We start from the raw sequence: 21,642 nt of genomic DNA, 5'->3' as shown, positions 1-21,642 counted from the left end.
AGATATATAAAATTTAAATTGTTATTTCGGTTGTATGAAATCTAAAGCTCAGAACTCTTTTGTACATCTAACAATAAGAGTTTGACAAATAAATATGTAATTTAAAAATAGTTTGATATTTCTAAATTTAAATTTATACAGATTCCCGAAAAGAGTTATCAATAAATTCCAAACTCTTTTGTTCAAAATTTTCAAAACATTTTTCAAATCAGCCTCTCCGAAGTATACACACAATCCGAATCATACCTAAGATCAATTGATTATAAGCATTCTCACATGGAGTAATTCAAATAATTTAATATTTTTATTATGTACATATGTATTATAAAATGTTGTGTTTTATTACAATAATAAAAATTTCATTAAAATAATATTAATGAAATTAAATATTATTATCTTATTCTTATTTCTTATTTCTTTGTAGAAATATATAAAGTAAATTTTGATAATTATTAATCTAATAATAATATTACAGCAAAAAACATTTTAAGCATTTTTGTATTTATTAGAAGAAAAATATAATCAACTATGGCTGCGTTCCAATATTCATTGCCAGTACTGAAAGTCTATAATATGCATAGCACGAACCAAATATCTTCAGTACTGGCATTGAATATTGGAATGCAATCAATATGTTTAGTATATACAAATTTCGATATTTAATCGATTTAAATATCGCGGAATGAATGACGCCATTTTAGGGGGCCCAAATAAGAAGGGAGGGTGTGCGTCACGGCGGGGCCCGACCACGAACCAGTCGTGAAAACTCGTAATTATTTTTGCGAAAAAATACCACCTCAGCCAGGAATCGAACCTGGATCTCCTGCTTACCGGGCAGGCATTTTATCCTTTCGACTACCAAGGCATGTGATGATATTTATCGCAAATAACGTGTTTAGAATAACACGTCAACAATACAATGATACATATATATATATATATATTACAATATACATATATACATGTATTCTTTCGAATCCCCACGACCGGTACTCCAGAGAGATGATGGTCCTATTCTCTCGATGGATGCAGGTCGGACTGCAGCGGCGACACCCTCCAACGCCATTGGCAAATATACAAATAATCCTCCTGGAGCACGACAGGAGAGATTGCATCAAGCATGGCTCGAGCCCCCTGAGAATATGGCGGCAAGTCTCAAGGTCATGAAATTTAGTTAGAAGATCAAAGGTATCGCCATATACTGTTGCTACTATTAATGTCTATACTATGTTAGCGTCGAAAAAGGGACACCGAAATCGGTATCATGTTCGATTATGCTTTCTCTTTCGATTTTGTGCGTCTCGCGTTAAAGATGTAACATCGAATTGTCCATTATTTTTTCCCTCCGCTCCGCGATCTCCTTCGCGCTCCGCGGAACATGGACGCGCTTCGTGTGTATGTGTAGCGGCCGCGCGCCGAGCGCATAGCATCATTCCCGCCGGTGCGTGTACATTGGACAGTGGCACCTCCGTGACAGAAATTGTAACTGTAGATGAGAACCAAGTGACGACGATAATAATGACGACGTTTTTTAAAGTAAAAATTTCCAAATCGGACTTTGCGTAGCAATACCTCTGTTTGTGGAGCACGTAGCAGAAAAATAAAAAACTTTTATTATGCAAGTCAAACTCAAGCTCTCGATTAAGTCTACTTAAAACTTGATCAGTTTAGCCGTTATTCAGATCCGATAATTTCGGATGCTTGCATCTCGCCAATTCATGTAGTCACACGATTTGGTTGACACGGTAGTGTTCAGTTGACCTCAGACTACCGTGTCTCCTGATAGGGAGCGTCCCAGATGCGCACATTTTCAATCGGACACACCACTCACATCAATCGATGCCTAGGAATTTTTTAGTGAGTCACCTATCAAAAATTTTTTTATTTAATCGATCAATCGGCAATGTGTCCGATTGAACCTCACCCTCCTAATATAATGTTCTGTAATGGCTGTGATATTACAGAATATATATTATTACTTATAAATAGTAAAATTTGAAAATAGTAGTAGGCAATACAAATAAAATTAATAAATAACTTTTATTTGTAAATATCAAAACTTTATTTATTACATTAGTATAGACATAAAAAAAAATACAGACAAGTGATAGTAGGGTGATACCCGTTTGATCACGTCCCAATTGACCACTCACAGGAGCCGGCGCCTAGAATTTTTCAAGCGCTGTGAGCTAGTCAATCGGAACGTGATCAAATGGGGCTGCGTTTCGATATTCATTATCAGTACTGAAAATCTATAATATACGTGATCTGAACTATATATTTTGAGTACTGGCAGTGAATATCGGAACGTAGCGCAAGTGTCACCTATGATAGTAACACAGCAAGGAAATTGCTTTCTATTTTTCTGACAAGATATTGGCATAGATTTTTTGAGGTATAAAAAAGCGAGATAACCCTGTGTTTTGATGTAGAATCTGAATCAGGGATTAATCATATAACTTTACGTGAAATTTTTCACTTTTTATTTTTCACTTTTTACTTTTCATTTTTCCCACTTTGAGATCGATCATGTAACTTTTCTCCTAGAGCGGAAACGTGAAAAGTGATAAGTTTCATGAATTTGAACTTACGATCATGTAGGATTTTGTGGGATCATGTAACTCTCTCAAACGTGAAAATGTGAACTTTTTCGCATGTACCTTGATGGCGGAAAGGCGGAAATCTAGGGAATTAATAAATATTTCAGAATTAGAGAAGATTAGGGTTTTAGGATTAAGTGTACGTAGTATACAATTGGTTATTAAAAGATGTATATACTGTACCAATAAAATAATTTTCATTAACTATAAAATCTATGTAACTGAAATGTTTCATGATTTCACTTTTCACGCATCCAAGCTACATACATAATCGCTGTACGTGAAAAGTTTCACGTGAAATATCAAGGTGTAAAAAATTAAAAGTAAAAAGTGAAAAATGAAAAGTGAAAAATTTTACGTAAAGTTACATGATTGACCTCCAGGGCTTATAAAATCTTATACGATTTTATTTTCGTTACCTGTGATAACAGCGCCTCTATGAAGGGAGTATCTAGAATAAACTAAAGGTAAAAATGTAAGTAAAGCTACGGTCCATTTAGTGCTTCGAAGCATTTGATTAATCAATCAAAACAAAAAATTTTATGAATTGACCAATCAAAAAATGCTTCGAAGCATTTATAGCATCAAGTGAACTGCATCCTAAATGTGTGTGAGAATTCCGCCATTTTAGTATCAAGCATAAGTTAGCTATCAAAGCATAGCAAATGATAGCAAGTGATACAAAATAATAGCAAATAATAGCAAGCATAAGTAGCAAGTACATAAATTGTGAATATTTTTATTTGTTTAATATTATTTATTTGTTTATTTATTTAATTCAGAATGGTATGATCTTGTTATGTGCCGGAATGCCTATCCAATGCAAAAGCACTATCGCATAAATTTCCTATAAATTCCGACAAAAATTGAAATTAAATAATTATATATTATATTTTTTAATTTTTAATTGAAATAACAAACTTTCTTAAAATTAAACATTTTGAACTATTTATTACATCTATTTTAAATTTTCTATTTTTAATATTTGCTACTTTTTATTAAAAATTAAATAGTACAAATTTTTTATTATATATAAATATATTTATGCTTTTGAATCAAGCACGATGTTGGCTTTAGTTCCTTCTAAACGCTTGTCCCTTTATAGAGGCATTAAATAATTTTATTAAATACAGGTAATGAAAAATACATGGGAATTTATAAGTCCTGGTCTGAATAATTAGCAAATGACAGTAAAAAGATATTGTCATTTTAATATACCCTCAGGATCGTTTTGGAAATTTACTGATTGCCTATTAAAATTATCATTATAACCGTCATCATTGTCATCATCGTGTCTTTCGATAATAAAGATCTTCATAATCTTCCAATCCACTATCAAGACGAATATTGTGTAGCACACAACTTGCCATGACAAAGGGTCATCGTGTCATCACGGTTCATATTTAGGTATTTTAATCGTTTCCATCTACCTTTTAGCAACGAAAATGCTCTTTCAATAATTTGCTTCATACTGGCATGTGCTGTATTAAATTTTATCTGAGCCTAGAATATATAAGAAAGGGATAAAAAAGATAATTAATTTTTCAACTACTATAAAGCACATGCTATTCAATCCATCTCTAATCTCTAATTTAAACATCTTACTTGTGTAAGTTGGTCTAAATTAATGAATGGTGATATCAATTATGACAAACATGGATAAGCCTTGTTTCTAATAATATAATCCTGCTTTACAAAAAAGGATGCTCTGTTTGCATTGACTTCCTTCCATATGAATTTCGAAAAATACGCCGATCTTCCACTGATCCAGCAAATCCAGGAAAACAATTTAAAAATCAAAGTTCTGCATCACACACTGCTTGCAATGTTGCGTATGTTCCTTGTCTTTACTTATGTAGAAGCGTGCGTCCATCTAGAGATAAAGTATATTGATTGAGATTTAACGTAACATCTGATAACAGGCGGATAACGATTGGCTATTAGATAGAGAATTTTTAAACTTTAGATAGACTTTAAAAATTCTCTATTTAATAATCAGTCGTTACATGTGACAAATGTTAAGTGAAATCGCATCTTAAAGTTGTCTAATGTCACATAATTGTAATCTCGTTGATAACTATATTTTTATCTCTAAAATAAGTTAAAAAAAAAATAAAAATATTACCAACAAAATTAAAATTAACTAATTTTAGAAAAATCAGACTTTAGAAATATTACTCTAAAGATGCACCCCGATAGAGAAAAAAATAGAATGAAATAATAATGAAAAGGAAATTAGTTAGGTAGGATTTAAGCAATCAGAATGATTCTGTTCTTCTTTTTCAGATTCTGTATGACAAACATTTTACGGAACAAAATTAAAACGGAATTATTATTCTGTTCCACTATTTCTTTTTCCATCAAAATGCATTCTAAAGAATATTAATAATTTTGTTCCCACTGTTATGATATAGGCAAGTACCTTTGAAGCTTTGATTGGTATATATGTCCCATCTAGCTCCTACATATAGTAACTTTTCAATACGCTAAAACTTCTTTTGAACAATACGCCGATCTCCTCAGGGCCAGACAATGAGGTCAACAGTAATGTCATTAAGGGCCTCAATAACTCATAAAAAAATCACTTGCAGATCCCATCATTCAAATCGCTCACCTACAGACCTGCAGTGTACACTACAGCACTACTGACAATAATAGATTAAAAAATAAAGTGTCTTACTTTCATGGAGCATTTTTACCTGTAAGAATCAGGAGTAGTGAGAAGCCACAATGCAGACAACTGTTTGCGAACAAAAATGTTAGATCTGCCTGAATGATTCTTCGTTGTTTAGTAAAAAAACTTAATTTTCCTTCTAGAATTTTATATATATCAGGAATTATGCAAAAATGATCAACAAATTGTTTTATCATTAGACCTAGAACAGTTCTGTCTACATAATTTATAATGCGCAATGGCTTCTTTCCACACAATCTGTGTCGATATCTTGTCAGAAAAATATCAATTTCCTCGTCTGTATCTGTCACTATCATCTATTACATTTAAATTATATTAGGTGTACAAAAAAGTTCTGAGCTTTTTTTGTAAAATTCAATCTTTATTAAAAAACAAACAAAAAAATATTAATCAACGAAATATTCTCCGTTTGCATCAACGATCTTTTGCCATCTTTCGGGTAGCTTGCGAATTCCTTAACGATAGAAGCTTACCGGCTTCGAAGCGATAAAGTCATCAATGTATTTTCGTATCTCTTCAAATCTCACGAAATGTGTATCAGCCAAATGATGCTGCAGCGATTGGAATCGGAAGGGGCCATGTCTGAGCTATACGCCGCGTGCAGGAGAAGTTCCCAGCCTAACGCAAAGATATGGTCCTGAGTCGCTTTCGTAACATGTGATCGAGCATTGTCATGAAGCAAGATCACTTTACGACATCCTTGACCAGTAAATGGCCTCTTTTCTTCTAATGCATCGCTCAAATTGGTCAATTGTTGTTGGTCGCGGTCTCCCGTGATTGTTTCACCCGGTTGTAACAACTCGTAATACAACACACCTTTCCAATCCCACCAGATACAAAGCAAAACCTTCTTGGTGGATATTGGGCTTTAGCTTCGATGTCGAAGGTTGACCAGGGTCAACTCATGATTTTCTATGTTTAGGGTTATCATAAAGAATCCATTTTTCATCGCCTGTAATGATTTTGTGCAGAAAATCTTTTTTCCGGAACTTTGAAAGCAAAGTGAGTGCAGTGTCACGTCGACGATTTTTGTTGTTTTCGGACAATTCATGCGGAACCCATCTGCCTTCCTTCTGAACCTTTCCCATCGTATGTAAACGTACGGAAATGGTTTGCTACGTAACGCCAAGCTGTTCTGCAAGCTCCTTTTCAGTTTGCGCAGAGTTTATATCCAGCAGTGCTTGCAATTCGTCCGTTTCAATCTTTTAAGGGCGTCCAGCACGCGGTTCATCTTCAAGACTGAAATCTCCTTGGCGAAATTTTTGATACCATCTTTTACATGTAGTATGACTTACAGCATTCTCTCCATATGCAGCACAAATCATTGCAGCTTCAGCAGCATTTTTCTTCAGATGAAACACGAAGTGGATGGAAAATCGAATATGCTCTTTTGTTATTGCCATCGTGAACACTACTGATTTTTGAGGTATGTGCATCAAACGCCAAACGTATGGCATTTTAGAAGGCCAAATATCAACGCTTTAAAATTGCAAAAGGGCGAGAAGATATATAAAATTTAAATTGTTATTTCGGTTGTATGAAATCTAAAGCTCAGAATTTTTTTGTACATCTAATATTTCAAAAATTCATCGCTGATTATTATGATCAAAAAAATCCAATGTCGATGGCCAAAAAAATCAAATTTCGATGTGATTCATCAGCACTGTCACATTTTGACAATTTAACACTTCACACGGAAGTCGTTCAAAAACTAATAGTTCTCTGAACTTTCCAATTACCTCCACCAACGCATTCCTAAATCATCTTACACCTAGCAAGGAACGTTTTCGAACGTACCCCATGCTGTGCAGTCAGATGCATACGAAATTTAAACTTAATAATATAAAACAAAGGAACCGTAACAGTTATTATTGCGAGACGTAAAATTATACACGCTAAAAATAAAGATAATGATTATTTATTTCTAACTCTGTGTACGTCTATTCAGTAAATATTTTTTAACATTTATAATAAAAGTCTATTATTAAATATATTTTGGCGGCCACCGCCACTTCGGCCCTGCACCGAGCGCGTCGGCGCGCGCCGCCGCGCTGCCACGCGCTGACATCGTGGGCCCGCGCACGGGAGTGATACAAGCTCGCCACGAGATGGCCAGACGTCCGACCGTCTACTCGTGCGTGAAAAGCCGAAAGGCCCGCCCGCGCACGAGAGCGATCCGCGCGCTCGCCGCGAGATGGCTACACAGACAATCACCAACTCGTGCGCAGAAGACCACACGGCCGCTATATAAGAGCGGCCGGCACGAGCAACCGACACTACTCCTCAGTGCGCTCTGGGGCCCGTACACGGCTAAGGAGACACTGAGGTCCGACCGCTTGCGGTCAGCTATACGGCTCTTTTTTGCCGGCGTTACCGACCCTACACAGGTCGTACTCTCCCCTCGGTGGCCGTTCACGCCATAGAGGGGCTCCTCACCCTTCGACGCGGCCGTTCACGCCGTGCCTCCTCTCGCCGACCTCTTCTCAGCGGCCGTTCACGCCGTTGAGTGGACTCTAGGCACTCCGGCCGAGAGGCACCTGAACGAGCCACCACCGCAGACATCGGAGGAGGAGGACCACGCCGCAGAGACGACTCCGGATTCCGCCACCACGTCGCAGCCACCACTACGCAGCCGCCGACCTCGCAGCCGCATCCGCCCGTGCCCCAGCGGCCTGCTGGCCGCCATCTCAGCGGGGAGGACTATCCCCGCCGCCAGCGCAGAGCGGACCACGCGGCTGCAGGGATGCCATTTCATGTACGATTGCAGCCACGCTGCAGCACGTAGAGGGGATAGGCTGGCACACACACTAGCGCGAGCGCTCGTCCGTGTACGCTCCGCGTTTCGGCCAAATTCGAGCGGTAGAGAAGGAGCACCGACAATTGCTGTCTTCTTCTTTCTCGAGAAACGCTGTATCACTGATTTGAAGCTGGCGTCTCATGACATGACACGAATTAATCATGCGATGCCATTGTCGATTATTTTTACATATACTTTTATACATATATTTTTTTTATACATATATTTTATTAAGTTAATAACATTATTACAATATATTTTTTTCATACATAAATAAAAATTAAAATTTGTAAATACAAAAATCCACTCTTTGCCAATATATACGCTTTTTATTTGCAAAAAGTAATTATTATATTAAAAAAAATTTATTGTGGTCTTATAAAGATATTTAGATATAGCTATTAAAAACTGAATAAATATATAAATAAATATATAAATAAACAATATATATATATATTATATATATTTATATTATATATATATATATATATACCAATAAATATATAAAATAAATATTAGATATATTATTATATAAAAGGGAGCTGAATATAAAAAGGCCATATAGTTTTTATGATATTAATAAATAATAGATAATAATAAAATTAATAACTGATATGAATATATCAATCGCAAAAAGAAATTCAAATTATGTTAACACTCTTATCTTTTCATTATTGTTATTAGTTTTTAAATGTTTAATGCTTCTTTGATAAATTATTACTAAAAAGAATAATTATTACTAAAATAATATAAAATAAAATAAATAAAATTATTACTAATTATTACTAAAAAGAATAATTAATACTTCTTTTAATAAAAATTTAATCCACTTAAATTAATAATTAATAATAATTAATAATAATTAATCCATTTAAATTTATTTTTATATTTTTTATTTAAAATAATATTTTTTAACAATTATATTTCTTCCTCCTCTATTTCCTTCCGGGCCTCTTTCACCTCTCCGGCCACCTCTCCAACTATATGTCATACGTCCCCCTCGTTGCAAGGCCCATCTTGCACGGAAACGTCCACCACTATTTCGTCTATGAGACACTGAAAATAATTAAATGTTAATTAATATGTTTACATATATATGTATTATACATGATATATATGTTTTATTTATATACATATAATTATTTCAATAAATAATACCACTATCTTGCTGCTGCTGCTGCGGCTGCTGCTGCTGCTGCTACGGTTGTTATTTCTGTATAAAAAAAACTTTTGAAAAATCTAAAAATTACAAATTAACCAAATATAGATCTGGAAATAATTTTATTGGACTATCAATATTATTACGTAGGACACTTAAATATAATAATACTGTTCACAAATTTCTGATCTAGCAACCGATTTGAAAATAACAGATTTCACAGATAATCATTTTAAAGATCCAATAAAATTATTTACATATCTGTCCAAATTGTTATATTTGTCAGCAAAAGCGTTCTTTTTCTTATCAACAAGTTTATTTGCTCCCGCAGCTGTTGTAATTGCAGCTCATGCTGCTCTCTCAATTGCTGCATTTGCAGTTCATGCTGTTTATGCTGCTGTTGCAGCATATCTGCAAATTTTTTCTTTTGCTCTGTAAAATACATAAACTATATATAGTAACATTATAATAGTATAATAGTAACATTATTATACTACTGATTATACTACTGATATCAGATAATGATAAAATTTTAATACACACGTACCGCGTACGCACGCAGCACACGTACACGCAGGCACACGTACACGCAGGCACACGTACACACAGCACACGTACACACAGGCACACACAGGCACACGCAGGCACACGTACACGCAGGCACACGCAGCACACGCAGGCACACGCAGCACACGCAGGCACACGCAGCACACGCAGCACACGCAGCACACGCAGCACACGCACATGCAGGCATATGTACACGCAGGCACACGTACACATAGGCACATGCAGGCACACACATACGATAATGAAGCATATTAAATTACATTGAAAATGTAATTTATATTTCTTAAATAATAATAAATTGTAATTAACCTGCCATTGCGTCGTCAAATATGCTGCTCACTGTGTCGCCGAATAAGAAAGAAACAATGATCTCAATTTTCCATTGTTTATTTCATGATGCGTGACGATTTCATTTGTTTTTCGTGACTTCGTGTACCATCTTTCGATCACATCGTGTATTGTGTATCCCCATCTTAACTTTTTAATATTGAAGAATATATTCGAGATTAAAAGGTATAACTTTCCATATACACATTTATACACACACACACACACACACACACACACACACACACACACACACACACACGTATAGATATATATATATATATATATATATATATATAAATAAATATATTCACATATACGTATACGGAGAGAGACGATTTAGGATCGTAAAATATTTTGACAAATAACAGAATCCTGATCTCTTTCCGTGACACACGCATACATATAATTTTCATATTATATTTCTATTTCTCTTTTTATCTTTTTTCGATTTTTTTGTCCTTTTAAAATTGATATGGAAATGTGTGACGAATCAATCAAAAAACGTAAATGAAGCTTTATAAAAGCTTGGCTTACTGATAATAGATATCAATTATGGATACGCGAAGTATCAAATAATAATAGTCAGTATCATTGTAGCATTTGCAATAAGAATTTTTCATGTAGTTCATTAATTTCTCGTCATGCAGATTCTGTATGTCATAAAAATAATCTTAAAAAAGGATCATCATTATCTAACAATGATGAAAAATAAAAAAAAATATCTCAACCAGTTTTTCAACAGAAATGGTTAAATATCGAAGAATTCAAATGTTGGTTACGAGAAGTACCTAACAAAATTTATCTTTTTGTTCAATTTGCAATAAAACTATTACTGGTGGTTTAGCACAAATATATCGTCACGCAGAATCCAAAACACATTTAGATAAATATAAAAGTTTCCTTGAGATAAATAAATCAAATCAAAATTTGCAAACAGAAGATAATGAATCACTTTTGTCGTTTGATGAGCGTAAAAAGTTAGCAGAAATTAGATATACCGCATTAATTGTCGATAAAAATATTTCTCATCAAACTGCAAAAGAGATTCTTAATTTTTTTCAACATATAAGATCCTAATATATTAAAAAGCATGAGCATGGGTCGTACAAAATGTAAAAATATTATTACAAACGTTTTATGCCCAATTGAAACGGAACATGTCGTTAACAAAATTCAGAACACAAAATTTTTCAATATTTATTGACGAAACGTTTGATATTTGTAATACTAAATGGATGATTTTTATGGTACGATACGTTGACCCGGAGATATTAGATGTTCATTCACAATTAATTAAATTAATTAATATTGATGCCAAAGATTCCAGCGCAGAAAAATTGTTTCAAGCATTTAAATGTGAAATGTGGAAAATGAAAATACCATTTTTAAATATTATAGCTCTATCATGCGACAATGCATCTGTCATGATAGGAAAATTTTCATCATTTAAAAAAAAATTAGAAGAAGTATGTCCACATTTATTAACATTTACATGTCCTTGCCATTCCGCCGCAGTAATAACGCATGCTGTATGTAAAATACCAGAATTTTGCGAAGAATTTTTACGAAAAACTTCTAGTTTTATTAACAATAGCCCCAAACGATTATCTGTTTACAATGAATTTTCTGAGTGTTTCCAAGAAACAAATCACAAATTGTTAAAATTATGTGATACACGCTGGCTTTCTCATTACTTATGTGTAGAAAGACTTCTGGAATCTTGGGAAACAATTAAATATTTTTTGAACGAAATAATTGTAAGTGAAAAAACACAACGTGGAGAACATCTGTCGTCTATAATGGGTAATATTGAAACAAAAGCCTATTTTCTTTTTTTAAAATACGTTTTAAATTTCTTTAACGCATTCAATGCATTTTTTCAAGCATCAGAAACACGAATTCATTTATTGCAGCTAAAATCTTTACAGTTTCTTTTTCAAATTTGCTGAAACTTTTTAAAAGATGAATATTTAAAACCTTTTTCTGTAAACACAGTTTTCTCTTTATCAGAGAATCACAAAATTCTTCATAAAATTAATTTAGGTACAGAATGCGAAGAATATCTTACGAATTACTGATGCAAGGATACGAAGACGCAGTTACAACTGTTCGAACAAATTGCTTGATGTTTTATATAACTGCTGCAGAAGAAATTCGTAAAAGATTACCGATAAATAATAAATTTTTATTAAAATTACAAGTTTTTAGATCTTTTGTAAGCTTATTCAATACTGATAGAGAAACTTCATTTAATGATGTTTCTTTTATAGCTAAAACTATCGGTAGTGTTGATGAAGATGCTTTAAAGAAAGAATGGATTGCATTGCCATTAAATTTTACAATGGAGGAGAAGCAAAATCTTTCCAAATTAAATTTTGATAATCACGAAATATGTGGAAGGAAATTTACATCCAAAACAAACATCCAAGTAATATTACTAAGTATCCAAATTTAACAAATGTTCTGAATGCTGTTCGATCACTTTCAAATTCAAATGCCGACCCAGAGAGAATGTTTTCTTCTTAAGTAATTTAAAAACAAAAAATCGAAATAGATTATCGTCGGCTTTCATTAATGCCACGTGCGTTTTAAAATCAGGATTAAGGGCGAGAGGAGAAACATGTTTAAACATGATGATTGAAGAAAAGTATTTGTCTCTTATGTCAACAGATAAATTATATGCTAATATTGCTAAAAAAAAACGCAGTACTTTAAGGCTACATGTCGTGAATGACAATGAAATTGCTGGTCCCTCGTGGGCAGGTTAAACATGTTAAATATTAGATTATTAGAATCTTGTCCATAGCAGACATCACGCTTAAAGAGAATAAGCGTGTAAAAAATCTTGTCCATAGCAGATATCACGCTTAAAGAGAATAAGCGTGTAAAAAATCTTGTCCATAACAGACATCACGCTTAAAGAGGATAAGCGTGTAAAAAATCTTATCCATAGCAAATATCACGCTTAAAGAGAATAAGCGTGTAAAAAATCTTGTCTATAGCAGACATCACGCTTAAAGAGAATAAGCGTGTAAAAAATCTTGTCCATAGCAGACATCATGCTTAAAGAAAATAAGTGTGTAAAAAATCTTGTCCATAGCAGATATCACGCTTAAAGAGAATAAGCGTGTAAAAAATCTTCTCTATAGCAGACATCATGCTTAAAGAGAATAAGCGTGTAAAAAATCTTGTCCATAGCAGACATCACGCTTAAAGAGAATAAGCGTGTAAAAAATCTTGTTTGCGGGAGATATTATAAGAAAAAAAAAGCGAATTTGTATCAGTAATATGTATGCGTATAGTTATACATAACACACACACACACACACACACACACACACACACACACACACACACACACACAGGGAAATATAAAAAATCAATTTTGCAATATTAAAAAATTAATTTTTAATATTACAATAATTAAATTATTTAAATTATTTTTTATTAATAATTTAAATAAATAATTTTTTACATTTCCCTCCTGACGGAAGAGACCACCACCTTCTCGCGGTTTCCGTCAAGCAACAATATATACGTTTTATATTTAGAGAAAATAAATACAACAAAAGTACAAGGAATACAATATACAAACGTTAAGTTTTTAATAATTATATCTAAATATCTTTATAAGACCACAATAAATTTTTTTTAATATAATAATTACTTTTTGCAAATAAAAAGCGTATATATTGGCAAAGAGTGGATTTTTGTATTTACAAATTTTAATTTTTATTTATGTATGAAAAAAATATATTGTAATAATGTTATTAACTTAATAAAATATATGTATAAAAGTATATGTAAAAATAATCGACAATGGCATCGCATGATTAATTCGTGTCATGTCATGAGACGCCAGCTTCAAATCAGCGGTACAGCGTTTCTCGAGAAAGAAGAAGACAGCAGTTGTCGGTACTCCTTCTCTACCGCTCGAACTTGGCCGAAGCGCGGAGCGTACACGGACGAGCGCTCGCGCTAGTGTGTGTGCCAGCCTATCCCCTCTACGTGCTGCAGCGTGGCTGCAATCGTACATGAAATGGCATCCCTGCGCGGCTGGGAGGACGACGAGTCGACCAGACCTCGACACCGAGGACACCACAGCGACCGGAGCCCGCGCCGTCAGCGCGGAGGAACGAACATCGCCAGACGGCCTCCGAGAGGGCCAGCCTAGTCGAGCTCTTCGGCGCCCTCTCGACTTCTTCATCGTCGGCCGACAGTCACACATCCGGCCCAACGTCGAGGACGCCACCGCGGCCACACGCAGCAGCTTCGCGGACTTGTCCGCCCACACCGGGCCGCAGCATCCATCTTCTGGCCCGCAGGGACGCACGCGGCGAACCAGTCACCCCGCAACAGGCGAGGTTTTCACCGCAGATCGCGGCACATCGCCGCCCGTCCGTTCCGAGCTTCTCCGGACTGCAACCAGAACCCACCGTCACTCCGTGGCGCCTTCTGCCCGTCGACTTAGGGAGCATCACGCGGGGAACGCCCCGCCGAGATCACCGGCAGTCTACGTTCCACGCCGCCTCGCAAACCGAGGCCTCAACGCCTATCGAAGCCGCTCTGGCCACACGAGCCCGGACACCCCATCACGGCGGAGCCGGTGCCCGTGAGCGGTGCACGCGACGCTTCCTAGAGGAGCCACGCTCCCCGACCAACACCGGCGACTCCTCATATACGCGGGGCACTCAAACGCCCGCACTACGCCGCTAATGTATACGACGTTTTCTTGCCTTTATTAAATACAAACAAAATGTACGCTTGAGGTTCATATTTCTGGGAACCAGCACGACAACCTTCCATTCCCGGTCGCCCATTCCGCCTCGTACTCCAACAGCGGACGGCCATTAACGGAGACTCAACGAAGACAACACACATTTTTGGTGGTGACCAATGACACACCACATTGGTGTACCATAAACACCATAATATTATATATAAATATATATCACACATTGTTAAGAAGAATTAGTACATTTTTTCAAGCGTGGTGTTTTTTCCTTCGAAGCCCCTGTTAGGAATAAATAATCATTATCTTTAGGGTGCCGTCAGTGTCGGTCCACAATAAGTGATTTAAGCTTTAAGAAGTAAGAAATTGATCAATCATAATCGAATATGAAAAGAATAATCGCATATGATAGGTCAATTTCTTACGGCTTAAAGATTAAATACTTATTGTGGACCGACACTAACTTACGTAAGAGAGATCTGCATATCTAGTAATTTACTAAAACACATTACGTCATTCTGAAAGCCTTCTTTCACATAGAGCGTAATTTCGAGAAATAATCAATACAACTAATTGCTGATTAAGGTTTCTGTTGTACTCTCTAAGTGTCGGTCCACAATAAATATTTAATCTTTAAGCCGTAAGAAATTGACTAATTATAGTCGAGTATTCTTTTCATATTCGATTATAATTGGTCAATTTCTTACTTTTTAAAGCTTAAATCACTTATTGTGGACCGACACTAATAGAAATGCTAAACTAATTTGTGATTGGTTTTGTAATCTGCGTATCTGGAAAAGTACGCTTCATGAGGAACCGAGATTTTATGTACGAGTGTGTGTACGACAAGTCAAGTAGATGTGAATCTAATCTGTGAGAATGTATTTAGAAGTCATTATGGACCCTGACCTTATTAATAATATGGAAGCGATGGCAAAAGTGGAAGAAGATGAAACAATCTCAACAACATAAAATTAGACGATATAATATATTAAAATTGTTTGGAATATAAAAACTGAATGGTATACCAACAGTAAAAAGCTCGTCACAGAATGTAGGTGCGGCCGATATTCGCAGAAAGACGAAGATTATTACAGGATGACAATGACAATCTGGTCAAAGAAATGGAATTTGAAGATTACGAAATGTCCATAGAAATATTCAATCAGTTGTTAGATTGTTGGGTCACGCATTGAAAAATATTATAAATTAATTAATATATACATATATATATATATATATATATATATTAATATATATTAATATATATATATATTATATATATATTATATTATATATATTATATATTAATATATATTAATGTATATATATTTATTATTAATTAATTCGATATGAAGCTATTTAATTAATTATTATTATATTAGTTAATTAACTTATAACTCTAATTTGATCTTTATTTATTTCCGAAAAGTTCTGATTATTCTGATTATTCACTGGTGTGTGTGTGTGTGTGTGTGTGTGTGTGTTCCGCAAAAAAAATTAGATTCAGCGTAACAATAATAGCGTAAAGTAACTAGGTGGAATCTTATGTTCAAGTGAGACCGATGTGATTGGTCGACGCAAGTTACGCTTACGGAAGTTATGCCGCATGTGACGGCACTCTAAGTGTCGGTCCACAATAGGTGATTTAAGAAGTAAGCTTTAAGAAGTAAGAAATTGACCAATTATAATCGAATATGAAAAGAATAATCGACTATGATTGGTCAATTTCTTACGACTTAAAGATTAAATACTTATTGTGGACCGACACTAAGAAGCAGTGGATGCATTAACCGCTGCGTAAATGAAAACCTATCATGTGCAGTTAGTGCTAAAATTCTACAGTTTATGTCACACATATTGTAGATTTTTAATCGAATGGGTTTTAGAACATATCTATATTTAAACCTATTTTTGAACATGCTGATGACAGTTAATTATACGTTTACACGGTGACGTTAATCCGGCTTAGTAACAACTGTAGTTAGTGAAATCTCACGTTAGATTGGTACATTCTTTTAAATCTAAAATTGTGATCTAATTAAATACAAGAAATCACTAACTACGATTGTTACTAAACCGGTTTAACGTCGCCGTGTAAACGCAGTAAATGGTAGTTGGACAGTTAAATTTTGATAGATTTGTTAGAATTTGTGTTGTTTGCCTATCTCTTCAACGTTCAACGTTTTCAGTATTCTGACATCGAATTTAACACTATCTGAATTTGGCTGATTGACCACACATATATCTGATATATTGCGTGTATACGAAAGTGCCGAAATTAGGATACCGGAAGTGAATTTGATACCGCGCTCTTGCGCGAAACATCATGTACAATATACGAAATAATCGCGAGATTATAACGATATTATTTCTATGTTTATTGTGGTATGCAGTATCTAGCAGCAGCAATGTCGTCGGCAAGATGTTGTTGTCAGAATTTCCTTATCCGCTTACGGTGACCATGGTTCAATTAACCTCGATTACCGTGTATTCTGGTCCGTTCTTCAATCTGTGGGGTGTAAGAAAATATTCATCTAATATATCCTGGAGCTACTACCTACGGCTCATTGTACCCTTAGCTCTAGGCAAGTTTCTCGCAAATGTATTCAGCCACGTCAGCATTTGGAAAGTACCTGTTTCTTACGCTCATACTGGTATGCATATGTAATACATACTTTGACAATTCTAGCTAGTATGTCACGTGCTCGTACATATTTACATATGTGCATAGACGTTATATATATATATATATATATATATATATATATATATGAAAATAGTAATAGCGAAAATAGTAATTCATGAGTTATTAAAAATTAAATCAAAGATCGGATACATAACCTAAATGATTTTGTTAGCTGATAATTGAATTATATACTGATATAAATGTCTACTTTTATAATATTAATATTTTAAAAACTTTCAATGAATAATGATATATTGATATTAGATGTCAATATAATTATATAATTGAAATTTATATGATAGTATTTTGTAATAGGGTAATTATTTAGTTTAGCGGCTTCTGCTCCGATCTTGATGAATTTAGGCTCATTCGACGCGTTTTTGCATAAAACGAAAGAATCAGACAGAAAAAAGCATCGCTCTGCCCCGCGAATCAAGTTATTAATCGTTAAAGTTAATTTCGAGGTTACGAAACCTGTCATATCGACGTAATGCAGCGAACTGAGTATGCACAGTGATCACGTTTGCTGTTTGTTGAAAGTTGTAAATGTGGAACCCTGTTTTGTGTTAAAAAGCATATGCGTGGAATCAGTATGTTCCGCCTCCCTCCCCCTCTTTAACACAAAACAAGGTTCCACATGGGTTTACAACATTCAACACACAGCAAAAGATAAATGAGTTTTCCACTGTGCATACTCAGTTCGCTGCATTACATCGATATGACAGGTTTCCTAACCTCGAAATTGGCTAACTTTAATGATTAATAATTCGATTCGCGGGGCAGAGCGACGCTTTTTTCTGCCTGATTCTTACATTTTATGCAAAAACGCGTCGAATGAGCCTAAATTCATCAAGTTCGGAGCAGAGGCCGCTAAACTAAATCGCTACCAAAAATCACGTATATTATATTATATTTTTTTATAATTTGTTAAAAATATGTATTAAATATTATTAATATTAATATATTATAAATTAAATTGATTTCTGACAATATTGATATTTTACAATACCGTTATGATGTGTAACTGAATATACATATATGTATGTATGTATATATATATATATATATATATATATAGTAGAAATTTCTTACATGAAACTACATCTTATTATGGTATTTACAAGTTTCGTAATATTTTAATAACATGCTACACACACACACACACACACACACACACACACACACACACACACACACACACACACACACACACACACACACACACACACACACACACACACACACGTCAAAGCATGTTTTCGAACAAACTGAGGTGCCAATTTTATATAATGTTTTACTTTGTTCGATGTGAGTTTGTTTAGCACCTTTTGGTAGAAATCAGGATCTTACATTCTAAGTAGTGTTAAAACAGTCTAAGTTTTTTATTTTAATTATGTTATAAGACTCATAAAAACCTTTTTTTTTAATTTTGACAAAAAAATTTGAAATTTTAATATAAAAATGGCGATAACTTGAAAACAATTAATTTCCAGATCTGTATTCATATCAACTTTTTTCTTCTTATTAGCTAAAATTTTCGATAGTTCCATCCAAAGCAGTTCTTGTATAGTTTTGAATATATCTTAACGTTTTCTAAAAAAATTCTAAAAAAATTTTGTTTATAAACATTATTTATTTTTTAAATAATTGTTATCATTTGTGATTTTTTTATGGGTGTATACACGAGATGCTGGATTTTCTTAAAAATCGTGCGATAAACAATTTATGCCGGACAAAATAAAATACCATGTGATACGTTGGCGTTTTATTCGTAGTTGAACTTAAAGCGTTTTTGTGTTAATAGTTGGTTGTAAACAATTGTGTTGTAAAAAACAAATTTATTTAACTTATAGAAAACTATAGAATTATTGAAAATAAAACCAATATTCTCAATAGTTCATGATTTTCAACCAAGTGATACCGTCACACACTAGTATATTTATATCAATAGATTTAGATTATTATATAAAAACGGAAAAATGTTATATTATCGATATTTTTTATACTATTTTTAATCCCTGAATTAAACATAATCAATATTTGTCAAATATTGATTATGTCAGTGCTTGTTGAAAATATATTTTCAATAAATAAATTTAAAGCTTGATTAGGATTCAAATTAATATTTTTATTTATTTTATATTTGAAACAAAATTTTTAATAAGATTTCATATTTTATAAAAGTAACACTAGTAACTGTAGTGGAATTTGAGGATAATTATATTGATACAAAGTGTTCCAAAAATGAAGGTCAATCTCTCGGAAAATGATTGGGAAATCCAAAAAGATAAGAATAAGAACAAGAAAAAAAGTTGATACAAACATAGATCTGGAAATACGTTGTTTTCATTGTTATCATTGTTTTTATGTTAAAATTTCAAATTTTTGCTTTCATATTTTTTTGTCAAAATTAAATGAAAAGATGGTTTTTATGAATTTTATAACATAATTAAATTAAAAAAATTTTAGGTTGTTTTAGCATTACCTAGAATGCACAAATGTAGGATTCTGATTTATACCAAAAGATACTAAATAGGCTGTATCTTCACGTAGTGCATTCTGCATAGTAATATACTTTTATTTGATTTTAATTATGTTATAGAATTTATAAAGATCATCTCTTCTTTCAATTTTGAAAAAATTTGAAAACAAAGCAATTTAAAATTTTTACGTAAAAAAATGATAATAACTTGAGAATAATGCGTTTCCGAACCTACATACATTCCAACTTTTTTAATTCCTATCACTTCCTGAGCTATTGATTTCTACTTTTGAAACACTTTGCATATTAAAATCTAAGTTAAGAAAAATAACGTTAGCATTATTAAAATTGAAATAAAGATAAATTTAGTAATTTGCATTTTTATAGCTTTTACATCTTTTTATTAAAAAATACTATTATGACAAAGAATTTCACAATAATGTTAAATAAAAAATTGGTGTATTTCTTCAAAATTTGAATAAGAATTGTGATCGCCACCTCTGAGGTTGGTGTCGCGGACGTATTTTACGATAGGTTGGGCGCCAGGCACGAGCACGTGCCATTCACTTAGAACGAAAAAGGATCACAAAATTTTTCTTACGCAATTTAATCTAGATTCACAGACGCGAACGCGATCTGGCAGCTCAGTTTATTGGTGATAGAGAGGGGGAGTTCACGGGACGGGGCGCGAGAAAGAAGGAGTAAGGGGTCGTACTACAAGAATTAATAATAGTAACAATGAGAATGGCTTTAATGTTGGCTCGAATAATTACACTTACTTACCTCAATCGTATCTTCAAAATACAGTAACATTTCAAAGTATTTCGAGTCTCGCAACAATAAAGAAATTTACAAGCTAATGTAAGAAATAAACGATCGTAAACGGTCATGAAAGAGATTTGGAATATAAACAGCTAACAGAGAAAGGAGCCAGACTAAGTGTCTTAGTAGTAGGCAAGGGATCCCGAGTTCAAATCCAGTCGATTCCGTTTATTTTTCCGAATTTAATAGATACTAAACAAAGTAATGATGGTACTATATCACTCAGAAAGACACGCGACAACGATATTTCGGAAACGGTGCTCTCTTCTGACGGTGTTCGAATTCATATTAAACAATTTTAAATTATGTAAATTTTAAATTGTTTACAAGTAACTCGAGTAATTCGATACAACAACGCAAAACGACACATTTTATCCTACTTTTACTGCACGCCTCTACGCGCGACAATACATGAATCGAGAATGCAATACAGTTACTTTCCGAAAAAAAAATGATGAGGGCGAGAGAAAAACGCTCCGAGAGATCCGATAATTCTATCGCGAGGAACGATACGTGGCCGACTCGCTGGGCGAAACAACGGCAATTACACAAGAATTCTCGCGGTCGCAGAGAACGCTTTCCCTTCGAAATTCCACGAGCCAGCCCTCGCGCGATTCCTCCGATTCACTGGCGAAATTGACGACTTTACAATGAAATTCGGTCGTTCACCAAGGGACGACGCTTTGCTCTTCTTGATTTTGTCTTCACGTGGATTCCTTCCAAGATTCCTGCGTCTATTCGCGGATACAATGTGTCGAAAAATAATCCT

At 34.1% G+C, this 21,642-nt stretch overlaps 1 protein-coding gene and 1 long non-coding RNA gene across 4 annotated transcripts in view; one reads left to right on the top strand and one right to left on the bottom strand.

Annotated features, from left to right (window-relative positions):
- Nucleotides 1-8,711: 8,711 nt before the first annotated feature.
- LOC148936926 (uncharacterized) lies at nt 8,712-10,764 on the bottom strand. Its single transcript, XR_016138917.1, has 2 exons — nt 10,128-10,764; nt 8,712-9,683 (listed from the first exon to the last, which is right to left on the bottom strand). It is a non-coding gene; the product is annotated as an uncharacterized LOC148936926 (long non-coding RNA).
- A 6,047-nt stretch (nt 10,765-16,811) lies between these two features.
- The window catches only part of LOC105427327 (solute carrier family 35 member E1 homolog), a 134,939-nt gene continuing 130,108 nt past the window's right edge, over nt 16,812-21,642 (top strand). The window contains exons 1-2 of one of the 3 annotated variants that reach the window (XM_089075647.1): nt 16,812-16,888; nt 17,073-17,537. In XM_089075647.1, coding sequence (XP_088931773.1) covers nt 17,210-17,537 — 328 coding nt within the window. In that variant the 5' untranslated portion in view covers nt 16,812-16,888; nt 17,073-17,209. Of the gene's footprint in view, nt 17,538-21,642 lie in introns of all 3 variants that reach the window. The other 2 variants (XM_089075646.1, XM_089075645.1) reach the window with 2 other exon arrangements.

This window comes from Pogonomyrmex barbatus, unplaced genomic scaffold (assembly GCF_055798465.1).
Source record: "Pogonomyrmex barbatus isolate J1 unplaced genomic scaffold, ASM5579846v1 scaffold19, whole genome shotgun sequence".
Lineage (NCBI taxonomy): Eukaryota > Metazoa > Arthropoda > Insecta > Hymenoptera > Formicidae > Pogonomyrmex > Pogonomyrmex barbatus.
The sequence above is the reverse complement of the archived record's forward strand: the minus strand, read 5'-3'. Positions and strand labels throughout refer to the sequence as shown.